The sequence below is a fragment of the Pagrus pagrus genome, assembly GCF_965226575.1.
Source record: "Pagrus pagrus genome assembly, chromosome: 3".
NCBI classification, from domain to species: Eukaryota; Metazoa; Chordata; class Actinopteri; order Spariformes; family Sparidae; genus Pagrus; species Pagrus pagrus.
In genome coordinates, this window is record NC_140187.1 from 30,587,358 (window position 1) to 30,601,093 (window position 13,736).

At 44.7% G+C, this 13,736-nt stretch overlaps 1 protein-coding gene across 1 annotated transcript in view; it reads right to left on the reverse strand.

The window, feature by feature from the left end:
* The window catches only part of slc41a1 (solute carrier family 41 member 1), a 28,498-nt gene extending 16,401 nt beyond the window's left edge, over window positions 1–12,097 (reverse strand). Inside the window, exons 1-3 of the mRNA XM_084349709.1 lie at window positions 11,798–12,097; window positions 8,213–9,344; window positions 1,350–1,457 (exon numbers count right to left, since the gene is read on the reverse strand). Coding sequence (XP_084205835.1) covers window positions 1,350–1,457; window positions 8,213–8,698 — 594 coding nt within the window. The 5' untranslated portion in view covers window positions 8,699–9,344; window positions 11,798–12,097. The remainder of the gene's footprint in view (window positions 1–1,349; window positions 1,458–8,212; window positions 9,345–11,797) is intronic.
* Between the last annotated feature and the right edge of the window lie 1,639 nt (window positions 12,098–13,736).

Genomic DNA, 13,736 nt, shown 5'->3' on the forward strand with positions numbered 1-13,736 from the left:
ACTGGCAGGCCGAGTTGTGTCATGGCTGATGTGCATGTTCTATATAAGAAACACAATTAAATTCTCTTCTTTTTGAATATTTGAGTTTTTGCTGCATCTTCTATTGACCAATATGTCGTAGCTTGTAGCCAAACAGATTAGCTTTTGACAGAAAAATTTAAGACAAATTTGGGAATACACGAATGTACAATATGTGCTCGCTTGAAAACTGTCAGACTAGTTCTAATTCTGTCTTGTTAGAAAAGATTATTTTTACAGCTTGACCGAGTTGAGCTCTCCATGCTGGGTGGGTCGCTGCTAGCTATGCTATTCAGCTTCGTCACGTTTCCCACATTGTAGTGGAAAGAATGTGAGGATTGGTGTGCTTAAGAGCAATACTGGGCTAAGTCTTTGCCTTCATAACTCAGGGGTGTTCTGCTGACCTCTGGTTAGCAATGCGGCTAGGTCACTGACCCCTCAGACTATACAATGGACAATGTTAGCTCAGAGAGCAGCACTGTAGCCCAGAGCTCAGGGGGGCTTTATGTCACAGATAAGAGACGTAGATCTAGCATAAATGCTAGTTGTAGAAACAATGCAGCAAGAACACAATAAAATTGAACTGTCTAAAATGTGGATTTTGATAGACAGCAGGATAGCTAGCTAAAATGATGCACCATAATCCAGACTTTTTACTAGCTGTGACCCCGTTAGCAATGTAATGTTTTCACCTTGTGAGTCTGTGTGTGTCATCGTGGCAAAATGTGGTCCTGGAGAAACGTACTGTAGCAGGAACTCACACAGAAGCACTCTTATTTTATGTCAGTTGTGTATATATACTCTTGGTAGGAAATAACATGCTAATTCCTGTAGTCACAAGTTTAAGTGACTATATTAAACATAAATTTTTACACTCTGGATGTTTAAAAGTTTTAGAAACAAAAAGTTTTGGACATATCCTTTACATTCAGCTACAAACAGCAAACCAACCTGTGCTCAGGTAAACAGGCTGGGCAGGGTCAGTGGGACAGGAATGTTACTATCTGTTTGTCTGATACTCAGGTCACATTTAGCAATTTGACCTCTGACTCCAAGAACAATCAGTTTTAATGGGTTTGACAAGGGTTGCCAGGCAGTGAGATAGATTGGGAAGTTGTGAGGGAGAAACACTTTTCATACCCATCATCAACTTCGCTAAATCACTTCCCCAGGCTTTGTTATACAAAGACAAAGAGCCCCACACATCCCTAGAGGTGGCTGCTTATTGATAAGGTGATTGTTTTATAGAATAATGGAATAGCATACAACCTATGGTACTTCAGGATCCACACTCAGACTCACATTCTCACACAAACACACAAATTTCTTACCGCTGTGGAAAGCCGAGAGGCCAGCGTCATCTCCAGGTTGCCTTTAAGCCCCAACAGTGCTGGAACCAGGATGAACACCTCTGACACCTCCGTGAACACCGTCCAGTGCTGCAACGACCACCACGTAATATCAGTAACACAACATCAACATAATGAACACACTGCTGTATTGAAATGGGACACACACTTACAGAGACATGGCACAATGTCACCTATAGATATAATTTATTCTTGTTTGGGAGCAGAATGTCTCTGTGACCTTGTTCTTTAAAATTGATTTATTGGTGAAACCAGACCCGTAGGACCAGATATTCTGTCTGTACAGACCCCTGACACTCTGTATCATATCAGCTCTCTGCTCTCCTTTACAGGAACAAGGTCACTGGGACTTCATGCTGAAATGATTTATCATCGTCCTCTTTTGGCTTCCACTTTCCCCTTTCCCTTGTGATTCCTCTTTCACCTTTACTGCAGCTTAAACACAAGAAGACCGGGCTGCCTCATATCTTAATATCATTACAAAACTACATTACAAATTAGCAATGTAAAAATCTATCTTCACAATTAAAACTTAAATTTATACAGGATGGCATTCGGAATCCATATCAGATCATCTTCTCTGTCGGAGGAACCCTTCCCGTAAATAAGAAGTTCATTTCACGTGATATTTTAGACTTGTGTAGAGTGTCCAGGCAGGTGCCTACACATTTGATTTGCTCAGTGATTCAAAGGTCTGCTGTACAAGATATTGTCCGGCTGTTTCTCCCAACCAATCAGAGACAAACAAAAGAACGGGAACATCATCTTCCTTCCATGACATCAGAAGAAAAATGGAATAAAGCTTGGATGAGACAGACTGAACTGCACATTTAGTTGGTAGGTATTTTTTTCTCGCTACTGTCGCCAAGTACTTACGAACTTGGGAAAGAGTATGGTCGAGATCTGCTCCAATTGGAAAGTGTCATGAGACAGTATTTGTTGTGAATTGGCGCTATACAAATAAAGATCGATCGATTGATTGATTTAAGTCAACTTAAAGGTGTAACTTGTAAGAAATGTCCAGAATTCAAAGGTGGCCCCAAAACTATACGGGGCAGCGCAACAACTAACTGCTGCTCACTATACAGGACTTTGGCTGTAGCAGCTAGCTACCAATAGCAAGTGGCCCTATTAACTAAATGGAGTCTGCCAGCATCGTAACCTCAGATGATGGGGGGAGTCATCGTGGTCAACAGGGAACACGGCTGGAGTATGCAGTATGGAGGTGATTTACAGAAACCGCTACCGTGTAGACTGAAAATGAACCCCTCTCCAAAACTGAAATTGGCTAACATACAGTACCAAAATGTCAGGCTGAATGAATGAAGTGAGACGAAGTGGCAATATGGTACCATGACGGCAGAGAACCCAGTACTGTACCACCACCCATCATTAGATACTTTATTAGCAAGCCATTTAAAACATAAAGAGTGATTCAACAACTATCATCCCCCTACATGGCCTTGCTACACAGCTCCTACATTAGCATATAAAAGCTACATTTCGCAGTAAGCATTACCTACAGACCCAAAGACATAGTGTGAAACAAAGTCAGCCAGGAGCTAGGCCAGCTAAATCTAAAGGACAACTTGGGCAGGTGGTGTGCTGGCTTAGCACGTGCAAGACAACGTGTCTGCTCAGCTGTGCATCCACATCCTGGTGGATGGCCTGTAATGAAATTTATAGTTGGAGTCATTAGAGCTGACCCACGATAACCTCCTCCCTGGCTGCCAGCCAGCCCTTGAGAGGTGGGTTCCCTGCGAGTCCCTGGGCTTGTCACTGTGGTGAAGTGCCTCTCTCTGCTGTGCCTCCATTACAGTTCATGCAGTGATAGCAGGTTTGTGGTTTGCTGTGGCCAGATTCAAAGCTATTGCTGAGGCTGAGGCCATCGATCTATCTCCAGTAAAAGTGCTTATCTTCAGAGCTGGACCCAAAGGCCCCTCAGCACTTACAGTCCAGTCTGCCCAGAGCTGGATCAATATTCACTGAGGCTGAGACAGAAAAGAAAAGAGGAGAGGAGAAAACAGACAAGTGGAGGAAAATAGAGGAGCTGACGTCGAAGCTATGTACAAACAGCGTTGGCCCACATTTCTCACGCTACGCAATCAACATGTCTGTTTCAGTATGCTGCTCCCACTGTGCATCCAGATGTAAAGAGCTGATATGTGTTGTCATCTTCAGTACACTTTGTATCAGTAGGTGTGGCACTAAAACCGCAGTGTGGGTTAAACTCCCTGTCTATCCCCTCGCTGTCATCGAGCCAAGCCGAGCTCCTTTCCAACAGCCAGCCCCTTAGCTTGGCTCACTGCCTTCTGCCAACCCAGCAGCCTTGTGAGCACCTCTGTGAGCACTCCTCTCTTCTTTCACTGCTGCATGTTTTCAAGCTTTCTCCCTCTCCTTCTCTACTTCTGTCTCACTCCCCTATCTCCCTCTTTGCCTCCCCTGTGGTGATATATGTTGTTGTCTCCATGGAACACTGGCTCGGAGCCAAACAAGCCCTCCCTCCTCATGGCCACCTCCTCGGTTCTAGGAACTCTACTGGACAACCCCAGTACCTCTGTATACAGACCTATAGGAGCTCTGGTATGCATGCAAGCCCCACATGGGTCGGGTTGCCCAGTTGAGTAACATGGCCCCATTTTATTTGTGATCACTGTACTTGCTGTACTAAGTGGGGACGCTGAACCTGATGGAATGCAATGTAAACACAACTCCGACCGCATCACGAACACTACATCAGGTGGGGTCTGTTTCATGGAGTACAGTTTCAATCACATGTGCAAACACATGACATGGATGGTAACATGTTGGGCATATTGGAGTCAACTTAAAAGATGAACATGAGCTATACATTGAGACCTTATTGCAGGGTTTGGTCACACATGCGGCCAAAAATCTATCAAATCTATCTATCATTTTTATTGGCTGATTATCGATACTGGATATGCCAAAAAAATGATACAAAAATTTTTTTGGGTGTGTAGATTTGTCTTTTTGATCAACTATTAGCCTCTAAACATACTTTCTGTAGATTGTTTTGTACACTTTTATACCAATTAATAGTATAATAATTAATAGTAGGGCTCCAGGGTGCGACTATCTTGGTCCAAAAATCTATCAAGTCCAACATTTTCATTGATCGCACTGGTGCGCCTGAAATTTAGCCGATTATTTTTTCAAAAATTGAGGTCATCACAATTTTTTGTCGCATGTGCTGTGATTTAAAAACATGAGCTTGCACCTTTATTCAGGTTCACAATCATTTACATAATGAGTTTGTCACTTTAAACATCAGCACTTTGTAACTTTATTTTTTAAAACAAGTGAGGTTATTGAAAGTTTTTTGCATGTGTTGTGATTTAAATGAAGAAAAACATTTATCTGCACATTTATTCCTATTACAATCATTTACATATTGTGTTAAGAAATGAAATTAAAATGTATTATTGGGTGCATGTCAATTATGTAATGGTGCACCTCAATGAAAAAGTGAGGCGCACCAGTGCAACCAGTGTACAATGTTAGCGTGGAGCCCTGTATGGACATTAAATAACCAGATTCACTGACTTTCAGTTGGGTTGTTTTGTGGTCGGGAGAGTAAGAGAGAAATGAAAGATTACATTTTTCCAGTATCACAAACGCAAAAGAGTTTTCAGGCTCAAAGTTGTCATAAGAAGCTACGGAGCTACCACACATGTTCAAAAAAGAATGATCCGGCTTTAAGTCCTGAAGTTGTCTGAGATGTGTCGTCCAAAGACCAGACTAAGGTGGATAAAGCCTGCACTATCTGACCAAAGGGAGTGCAAATAAGCAGCCTGGGACCAGGATTCCTGAGGATCCTGGACAAAGTGAAAGATTAGCCAGGGTTTGTGGCAACACAAAGGCATTCTCACCTACTAATCCTTTCAATCTCTATCACTTAGATCCTGATAAAGCAACTGTCTGGGACACTGTCAGGTGTTAATAGCTGTGAGCTGATACGTTGTTAATAATTCTCAGGACGTAATGTCTTTGGCTGTCGGAGAGCACTGACCAATATAAATAGAAGGTCTAACACAAGCAGTCAATCAGTGTGATAGGAAATAGTCAACAGCATTAAAAGTTTTTAAAAACATGCTTGGTTTGGCACTTTGCTCGTTTTTTGCCGGCATTATTCAAGCAAAACCTGTTGGGAACAGAATACTAATGACAAGCATCAACTCTGTCCAGCAAACAGAGCCAGAGCTGGAAGCCACTAGTTGGAATGACGATTCAGTGTGAGGGAATAAGCCCACGCTCTGGTTTCCCAGTGGCTCCTGTGTGAAAACCAAGGCAAGTGGATGTGGTCGGACCAAAATGGTGTCTGGTGGGCAGCGAGAGCCTGGCTGGTGTTAAACCATTGTGTTGACTACGATTTCCTGTTTACTGGTGCCTGTATTTTTAGACTGTTTGTTTTTGAGGCTCAAGCTGTGTCCCACTTATTTGCTTTATTTTGTTGTATAAGTCTACGGACACCACAGCGCGGGACAGACAGCTAGACAGTGGCAGGCAGGAACATAGATCATAATGGCAATTCAGTGAACAAACAAGTTTTCTTTTTATTCTTGGTTTGTAATTTGACCGCGCAGAGGAAGGAAAGATTTTACATTATGAAACTGTCTTATGACGGCAAATCACCCATTTGGCCTTTGACATTGGCATTCTCAGGAAAACTAGCACTACATGACCTTTATAAAGCATGTGTGACCTTCAGTCCGAGCGAGCTTGTCACCCTCTGAGTCCTAATTTTCGGGCCCCAGCTGTGAGAGAGTGACAGTTTTGGGTCATTCTGCTGCCAAGTCACTCAGCAAAACTATGCAGACGTCTCACTCCTCTATACCAGCCTGGACAGTCCTTTCTGGGCCAACCTCGAGTGGGAATGAGGCCATAAGCTTTCTGCGTGTGTGCATTACATACTCAAAGTGACCAACCTTAAAGGAGGTCAGATTTCAAAGAAGTCTTATAGAGAGTGGAGCATAAAGCCAAGTCAAGCCGCAACTTCTAACCTCGGCCCAGGCTGCACCACTTTACAATTGTCAAGCTTACTTTTAGCAGAGAACTCTTTCAGTCCGACCAAACCAGAGAGAGCAAGAGGGAGAGGCCGAGAGAGAGTTAGACAATTACCTTCCTGCAAGGACAGGAGGGATTAGCTGAGTTATCATTTCACGGTGTCATGGAGTGGGAATTAGGCAGCCAGACAACCTGCTAGGTGCTCAGACGAACTCAGTGGAACGGACAGTTAAGACTGAGCGTCCAGCCTCACCTGCGAGGTTTGCCTGCAGGTAAGCAAGCATGGCTGACTGTAAGGGGAAAGACAGGGCCCTGTACCTTCTATGTGTCCTCTCTCTCAGCCTCACCTCTGAAGGAATGGTGCTCAGAGTGTTTTGGAAACTGGAGAGACCGCAGCAGCATGGTGCCTAAGTTGAGGCAGCATGAAAACTTTTCGACCTCAGACTTCTGCATTCCTGGTTTAGTGAGGATACCTAACCGCACGGTAATGAAGGCTTTGACACCGCATTGTGTTTTCATTCTGACTCCGGCCCGACTCAAGCGTGCTGCCATTTCAGGTGCTCAAAGAAAGCACACTGTTCCCCCTTCCCCTCCTCTCTGCGCTGACTTCCTGGGGTCCACCATGTTTGCATCAGTATGCGTGTACACAGTGTGCCCGGACTGGTCTCCTGGCAGCCTGACGCCTCCAGCTTTATCTGCATCACAAGCTGACTTTAAAGAAATATGTGACCTGTCAGCATGACTTTGGCCTGCATTTCTACACTGCACATGCACACTTTGATATACTCAGAGAGAGTGAGACAGCAAGTTCAGCGGGCCAACAGGAAAAGAAGAAGAGGGAAGGAGAGGAATTACAAATTGAGTTATATCCTTGGAGGCAGAGGCTCTGTGGATACACACTGTACAACAATAAACACCTTCTATTCTTGGTCTCTACTGTCCAAGTGTGTCCGATTTCAAATAGAAGGCTGTGTGACAGGTCATTAGAAGCCTACCAGTATGTACCAGCCCTGGGGACAGACAGGCAGGCCTTAGAGGAGTACAAGGTTATGTAAATACCCCCATGGAGTGTCACAACTGTCCCATCCACCCATCCTCAAAGGCATCACATAGGCCAGCCGCACAATGACAGACACATGCCAAGGCAAACAGGGCTCGCTAAACCAGTTTATTCTAATGATCCGGGGGCAAACCCACCCCATAGTGTGACTCTGAGCACATGTTCTGCCCTGAGCACCGGCTCTGCTCAGAAACACAACTGAATGAACTTTAATGGATGTTTGAATACGAGGGAGATCCTGATCCACAGGTAACTGGATTGTAAGAAAAAGAGTCTGAATGAGTCATATTGTTTTCCAAAGGAGAGAAAAGTACATTTGTTTTGTTCCACACTTAACCCCAACCCTTCCATTAGAGCTGCGTCAAGGGATTAGTTGTTAACTATGCTGTTATCTATTACAGTAGACTGAACATTTTGGGTCCTGGAGAAAACGGGACATTTGAAGACATCTTCTCTGGTTTTGGGAACCATTGATCAACATTTTTCCACATTTTCTGACATTTTATGGACCACACTACGAATAATAAGATAATCAACAGACAAATGAAATAATGGTGAGATCAGCCCTACTTTCCATTAGGTCCTCCAAAGAACTTGCTGTGAGTGATACATTAAAACACACTTAATGAGTTTCTATTACAATGTTGAAAAAAATCCATATCAAGCATCCCTAACGTTTTCCATAAATACATGTAGTGTGTACGTGTACAGTGTAGAACATGTGGGGATCACTGACCTGGACAATGTCTAGCACCATTCCCGCTGCCACTGTCCCGAACCCGGCCAGCAGGAAGGGGAAGACCACCTGCAGGCCAATGGAGAAGGAGGTCTCCTTGAGGGGCGCTGGTGGTTCTGGGCTCTGGTTGGTGCTGGTGTCGTCACTCTCGTTGCTCTGGCTCGCGTTCTCCAGGAGAGCGTCCTCCTCTCGCTGACCTTTGGCATTGGCCCGGCAGTCCAACGCCACCACAATTTCCGACCTCTCCTCATCCTCCCCGGTCTCACCGGGCCTCTCCGTGAAGGATGTGACCTCTGTGAGCTCGAACTCGCCCCCGGTCCCTGGAGGCACCTCCTCGGGCCCCTTGGTGAGGATCACCGGGGGGACGGAGCAGTTGGAGTTGAGGAAGGCCGGGGTCGGGGGACCTCCCTCCTTCTTCATCTCAATGGCCCCGGAGGACATGTCGATGTCGGGGAGTTTGTCTTGTTCTTTCGACCAAAGTACCATGCGGAAGCCTTTGGATGACAGTGGGCTTGACAAGAAAAGATCAGGTTGCCTTGGCCTAACAGTTTTGGGGAACTCAGAATGGAATTAGCCACCTGATCTGGCTTTAAACCTGATCAGTCCAATTGATTTATCCCATTAAAGAGGCTTACAGGGAGTGGGGGTCGCTATTAAAGACCAGGAGAAAACTGCTCTGTAGGAGGAAACCTGCAGCAAGGCACATGCAGCCGTGCGTCTGCAGAGCCCGTGTTCCTGTCGGTGCTTCGGGAGCAGAACCAGTATGTTCTCCATTCACTGCAAGGTGCTCAGGGTGGGCAGGCAAAAAAAAGAAGAAAGCATACTAGTGCAAAACAGTAGAGAAGGGAAAACAAGAGGCTTGGGGACTCACCACAGAAACCCCCTGCAGTCACTTGTAAAACTGTCCCTTAAAGTTCAGTGTAAGCTACAGGAGAATCAGAGGTCTGAAGTGGGCAGACTGCAGCACAGACTGGTCTTGCTCTCAGTCCACTGATCATGTGAAACTGGTCGGTGTACCGGGATGTCTCACCTTACACCACGTGGCTGCCGGCAGGAGATATTTAAAGGTCTGCAGTGTGAGGATTGAATTACCGGCTGCAGAAAAGTAGCTCCAAGCAGTGCGGACAGTCACCTGGGAAAAGAACAGATTCATTGATTGTATATTCAGTCAGAAATGTAAACATTCTCCCGCCCAATGCTAGGTTTATTTCCAGATATGAGAAGCTGGTAGACCGAGGCTGTTTCCATATCATCTATCTAACAGCTAAATGAATATCTTTCCATTCAGCTCTGAATGCTTAGCTGAGAGCAACATGTACAGTAAGAGCTGACAGTACAGCTGTGTTCAGACTTTCATTTCTGGGAAAATACTTTTTCATGAGGTATTGTAGATATGAGTCAGTTTCATTGTTCTTATTGCAACACCAACCGTAGATGACTATAGAAATGTCACCACAATCACACCTTATTAACAGGCTACAATACATACAATACAATACATTCATTACAGAATATTGAAAATAAATATTCAATGGAGGATAAAAACGAGTCAACTTCTAACTTGAGTTTCAGTATCATAATGCTGTCCCACGTAAAGGAGCACTACTACTCCATATCTCAGTCCGGCAAACACACCTCCCTCCCCCTGCACTGACACTATGGCAGAAGTAACAGTGAGTTTAAAAACAGTTTCATCCAGCGCCAAATTTCCTCCCGGAGGCTAAAAATATTCTAGTATTACCAGAGGTGCTGCGTACATCCTCTGGAACCCAGTGTCACCCCAGCGTCAGCTCCACCTCAAGGCAGAGACAGCGTTTCCTGTCACACCTTTCAAAGTAAACGCCCCCACACCCGACCAGGAGAACAGCAGACACTTTACTGAGTTAAACCGTTCTGTTAGCCACAGACTTTCACTGAAGCGATTTCAAGGCTTTGACTTCTATTCTTTAGTCTCATCTTTTTTAAACCTACTCTATTTTAGCCTACTATCCTATTTAACTTGTTTTAATGTTTGTTTCTTGATGTCGTCCTACTTGTTTTTAATGTATTTTAAATGCATTTTTTAAAGGGTTTCAATGTCATTTTTATGCCCCCATAAAGCACTTTGAGTTGCCTTGTATCTGAAGTGTGCTGTACAAATAAACGTGCCTTGCCTTGGGTAGAACACAACAGGAAGATAAAAGGTTCAGTCATGTCAGAAGTTTAGTTCAAAGCATTTTAAAGTTACCTAATATCAACAGAATGTGAGGAAGTTTCAGTCTCTGATGCTGTCTACTGAAGTTTGGGACGCTGACCGGCTTACCCTGTACCCGTCCTGGTCCGAACGCTAACTGCACAGCTAACTGAGCTAACTTGCTAGCAGCAGTTAGCGGCTGCTCTGGTGAAATGCTGCAAACCATTTGCTTTTGAGTCGCCCTGCAACCCTTCACAGGATGAGCAGCTAGGGATTAATGGTTTAATGTAAGAATCTGACGGGTGGCTGATTCTTACATTTGCACCTTTATGTAAATGTCTTTAGTAATTTTAGTAGCCTAATAAAAAGGCCCAACAATAGAAACCTCATTACATTTAGAGAGCCATTTTTAACCACAAAGCAGCAGAAGTGTCAAACGAAGGAAAATGTTTCACCTTGTTATGGAAACACATGTGGGAAAATATTATTTTAACGGCCCAGAGAGAGCCAGCAGGGAGTCCAGCACGTGTCTTCCCTTGTTTTCATTCATAAGCTACAGAAAAGAAAAACACGGCACATCACCACTAAACACATGAATCTTCAGTTTGGAGACGAAGGCAGCGACCACAGACAAAATAAGTGAATGAAGGCCTTTTTTCAGAGATTGTAATAAGCCTTGATGATCTCCGGTGTGGTCTACATGGTGAGCACAGTTACAGGATCAACTTAAAGATCAATTTATCCACAGTATGAGAGGTTCCCCATGTATCCACCCCGACAACACACAGCTGACACAGACAACATGACACAACATTCGTCCATAACTTACACTGTAGCCCACATAACCAAATAAATAAGCACTTTTATTTTGAAGGCCAGCCTGTTTGCTTCCAGTCTGATTGTTGCGGGCTTGACGCAGCTTTCCTCCGCCTGCATGTTGCGACATCCGCACACAGACTTTGGCTTTCCCCGCTGAAACAATCCTCTGTTTAGTAGTCAGGACCAATACCACCCGAACCCAACATGGCAAAGGCGTAAATTAGTGCTCCCCTGGTCAGGACTGAATAGACTAGCCCTCCTTTTCTATTCTGCTGCTCACTTAAACAAGGGCAGAGGGCTCTCTGTTCCAACACCGGGCTGGAGCCCCATGTCACTGCCACTATCACCACGAGTATTTAACTCATGAACATGAATGCAAAGGCGCATCAATTTCCCCCATTCTCTATCATCACCGTGCGTGTACACCTAGGGTACAAGCCGGGGGGGGGTTTGCAGCTCGAGTCGCCAAAGTGGCACATTCCGTTAGATAAAGGCGCTGCGTGACTCTCAGCCGGTCGCTCGCTCTGTTTTATGAAATAGAGGCTAAAGTGTCCAGCAGGTAGTCAGATACAAAGCTCCACGGCGGTGGTTACCTTTCAGAGAGCGGTCCGGAGAGGAGAAGCGGTCAGAGCCGGGTGATGAGCAGTAACACAAGGATCGGTGCGGCTGGCCGGCCGGATGAATCCTCCACCTCTTGGTAACGCGCTCAGGCTGAGGCGTGGACGCCGGTGCGCACGCCTTATGTATGGTACCGGCTCTGCACAGCTGCCTTAATGGTTAATGGTGGTTAATGGTTAAACCCTCCCTCCCGCGCGGTTAAGGCTGTGTCCCAGTCTCTCCCTGCCCCGTCACATTGCACCCGTCCAGTGGCCCCCGCCGCCCGGCTGCTTGGATGCGCATCTATAATACACCCGTCCGGTGCAGGGGGCCAGGAAGCCACAAGGCGGGCCCTCCCTCCACACTCGGAGCTAACGATACAGACCCCCCCTTCCCCTCCCTTCCCCTCCCCTCCAGAGAGCACAGGCTCGTCCCCTCCCTCCACCACCGTGTGTGGAAATTCGTGCCCGATTGGTGCCAGTCTCCTCCACAAGCCTACTAATTTACTACCAGGGGGCTGAGATACAAGTTTTAATTTAACAATAGACCAGGCTCCCCGAATGAATGGGTACACACGCATATCAGTACAGTGTAACTGAGCTGTGGTGGGTTTAGTCACTGATCCACAGACACTGAAAATGGATGAACGCGAGTCTTACATAAGGAAAAGTTTTGAAATGACTTGAAAACACAAGAGAGAGACATGGGTTCTGAATAAAATGTTATTTTTAAAATGACAGAAGAGAAGTGAAAAGAAAAAAATATTGAAAATTGAAAAAAAATACAATAATTCTTTGTGGACTGATACTGTTTCCCCATATTCAACATTGAATTCCAGAACCGATGCATGTTTAACTTCTGGGTCACTAGTTTACATACAAGTGAAATGTCATTTTTCACTACTCAAAATCAGTTAGGGATGCTGGGATATGGGTGCATATCTGCATGGATATTCAATAAATGTCTAATTACATGTGTCACATTATTTCTGGGGACCAAAAATATTCACACAACACAAAATAAAAATTCACAGAATAAATAATCATGCTTTCATATCTCATTAATAACAACACTTAAAGGAGCAATATGTAAGAATTGACAACCTGTCAAATTCATACTGAAAACAAATTACGGAGCAGTGTACAGTATCACCTGAGCAACCATCAGCTGCTTCTAACTGCAGCTGCCATTAGCTAGCTAGCTCAGTTTGCCATGCAGCAAGTTGCAGTTTGCAGTTTACACCGCCAGCACAGGGGCTTCAGACCAGGACAGGCTTGGGCTTGCAACACAATAAATACACGTCATAACATCAAAACTTTATCTCTTCACATTCTGTTGATGGCCTTTAGTACATTTTTGAATGTTTTTAACTAAATCCTTACAAATCGCCCCTTTGACGTGAGGTTGAAGACCTAATTGGCCTGTTCAGCCACGGACCAAAAATGAAAATGAAAATGACAAACGTGACGTTTCAGCCATCAGGCCTTCTTCAAGATCAAGATAGATAGGCCAAGCCCTAGTGACAAATGTGCAAGTGCTCAGATACTTAACTTGAGTTTGAGTCTACCCAAAATTAGCAGTTAGTCCGAGATGTTACTGTTGGGTCGATATCAAAGACACTAGCAAAGCAGCACAATACATAAAATAACAGCAGAAACATCACATATAGTTCAGGCCACTTTGCTTAACCGTATATCTTTAAATGTTACAATGACGGCAGAAATAAACAAATTTGTCACTTTCACATATCTAACGAACCCTAACATATCTCACTAACTGGTTTGAGCCGGTTCAACCACCAGAGCTAATCTGGTGGAAAAGAGGTATCTGTCTGCGTTGCAGAGTAGGTGTACAGTGGGTTTTTTCAGAGCTGTTTTTTCCAGACAACAGCTGCCAACTGCTGCTGGAAACTGATTAATGAGCGTCAAGTCAAGG